The following is a 1,697-nucleotide window of genomic DNA, read 5'->3' on the forward strand; positions in this document are numbered from 1 at the left end:
TCACACACATTACACAATAACACACAAGGCATGAAAAACAACAAAGAACAAAGACCATGGCGTTATCACTGAATACACACACTTGCACCTCAATATCATACAACTGTCATTCTCTATCACACCACACACACACACACACACACAAGATCCAAAAATGCAGGGCTAATTTGTTAGGCATTGACGTGATGACAGTGGTCAGACAGGACTGGACAAGTTTCCAGATTTCACAGATAAAGGAAGAAATTCCAGACTAAACCTCTACTACTGCTTCACACATACACACACACACACATGGATGCATGGAACACACACACGCACACACATAAACAAAAGACACAGAGCAGGGGACTTTAGGAGTGTGGAGGGCAGTAATTTTGGGGATATACCAGGCAGACAGAGAGTCCTGTTTGAGCAGGCCCAAAACCATGTCTGCCTGCCTCCCTTGCACTATGTGTGTGTCTGGGTGTGTGTGTGTGTGTGTGTGTGTGTTGTGTGTGTGTGTGTGTGTGTGTGTGTGTGTGCCGGAGGCTTGGGGCCCCCCCAGGCAGCTCTTCCACTCCAGTTCAGCCAGGAGTCAACTTACTCTACACATACACACACGCAAACAAGCATGTACGCACACACAAACATCATACATACACACACACACTACAACCACTCAAAACACCACCATGTTATTGGACAATAGTCAGACCTCGTTACACACACAGAAACAGACAGTTGGTGTGTGTTCTTGACTCCTCAAACCCACACACACACACACACACACACACAAACAGCACTACCTATCTCTGAAACCTTGGTGCTGGATATTAAAGGCTGTTTAGAAAGCTCTGAATACACACAATTGTTACTAAAGCTCATCTTATGTGTTTGTGTGTGAGTGTGTGTGAGTGTGTGTGAGGTTTGGAACAATCCGACTATCTAAAGCCGGTGAAGTCATTAAAGCAGTATGTGTGTGAGTGTGTGTGTCTGTGTGTGTGTGTGAGTGTGGGAGAGAGAGACAGAGAGGGCACTAGAGACAGAAACCTCATAAATATGACTGATGTGTTTACTGTATTCTTGCTCCAATGAAACATTACAGCAGCATGTGTGTGTGTGGTGTGTGTGTGTGTGTTGTGTGTGTGTGTGTGTGTTTGAGACACACCTGGAACATCGATTAATCTCTTATACACACTGAGGAAGGCAGCCTCTGATTCTCTACTTCTCTTACAGAGAGCGTCGATCTGGAACAGAGAATACACAGCAACATGAACACAAGAACGAACACACACACTCATACTCACTCACATACACACCCAAACACACACACATACACACATTCTTGCACACTCACAACTCTTGCTCACACACTTACGCTGAAACACATTCATATACAAACACACACACTCTCTCACACACACTTGCTACACACTCCCACTCACCTACATGCTCACCCACCCATACACACCAAACGTACACTCACACACTGTCACACATCAATTGAGACATACAGTTCACTATTTACTCTGATAAGTGTTTAACACACGTCGTGAAAAACACACTTCACCCAGTGAACTAGGAACAGAACCCTAGTAAGTCCAGCCCCGTGGTCCCAATTTAACATCCCAAAAGAAATGAAAAGAGTCATTACACTGTTCAAACAATCCTCGTATGTACCTTCGTGTCTCTGTAGAAGTACCTGACTCACGCTGAAT

General features: G+C 44.7%; 1 protein-coding gene across 1 annotated transcript in view; it reads right to left on the minus strand.

The window, feature by feature from the left end:
• cux1a (cut-like homeobox 1a) overlaps window positions 1-1,315 on the minus strand; it is a 47,109-nt gene extending 45,794 nt beyond the window's left edge. Inside the window, 1 exon segment of the mRNA XM_077019483.1 lies at window positions 1,148-1,315. Within this exon segment, the coding sequence (XP_076875598.1) occupies window positions 1,148-1,280 (133 nt within the window). The 5' untranslated portion in view covers window positions 1,281-1,315.
• Window positions 1,316-1,697: the final 382 nt, after the last annotated feature.

Source organism: Brachyhypopomus gauderio, chromosome 10 (assembly GCF_052324685.1).
Source record: "Brachyhypopomus gauderio isolate BG-103 chromosome 10, BGAUD_0.2, whole genome shotgun sequence".
NCBI classification, from domain to species: domain Eukaryota; kingdom Metazoa; phylum Chordata; class Actinopteri; order Gymnotiformes; family Hypopomidae; genus Brachyhypopomus; species Brachyhypopomus gauderio.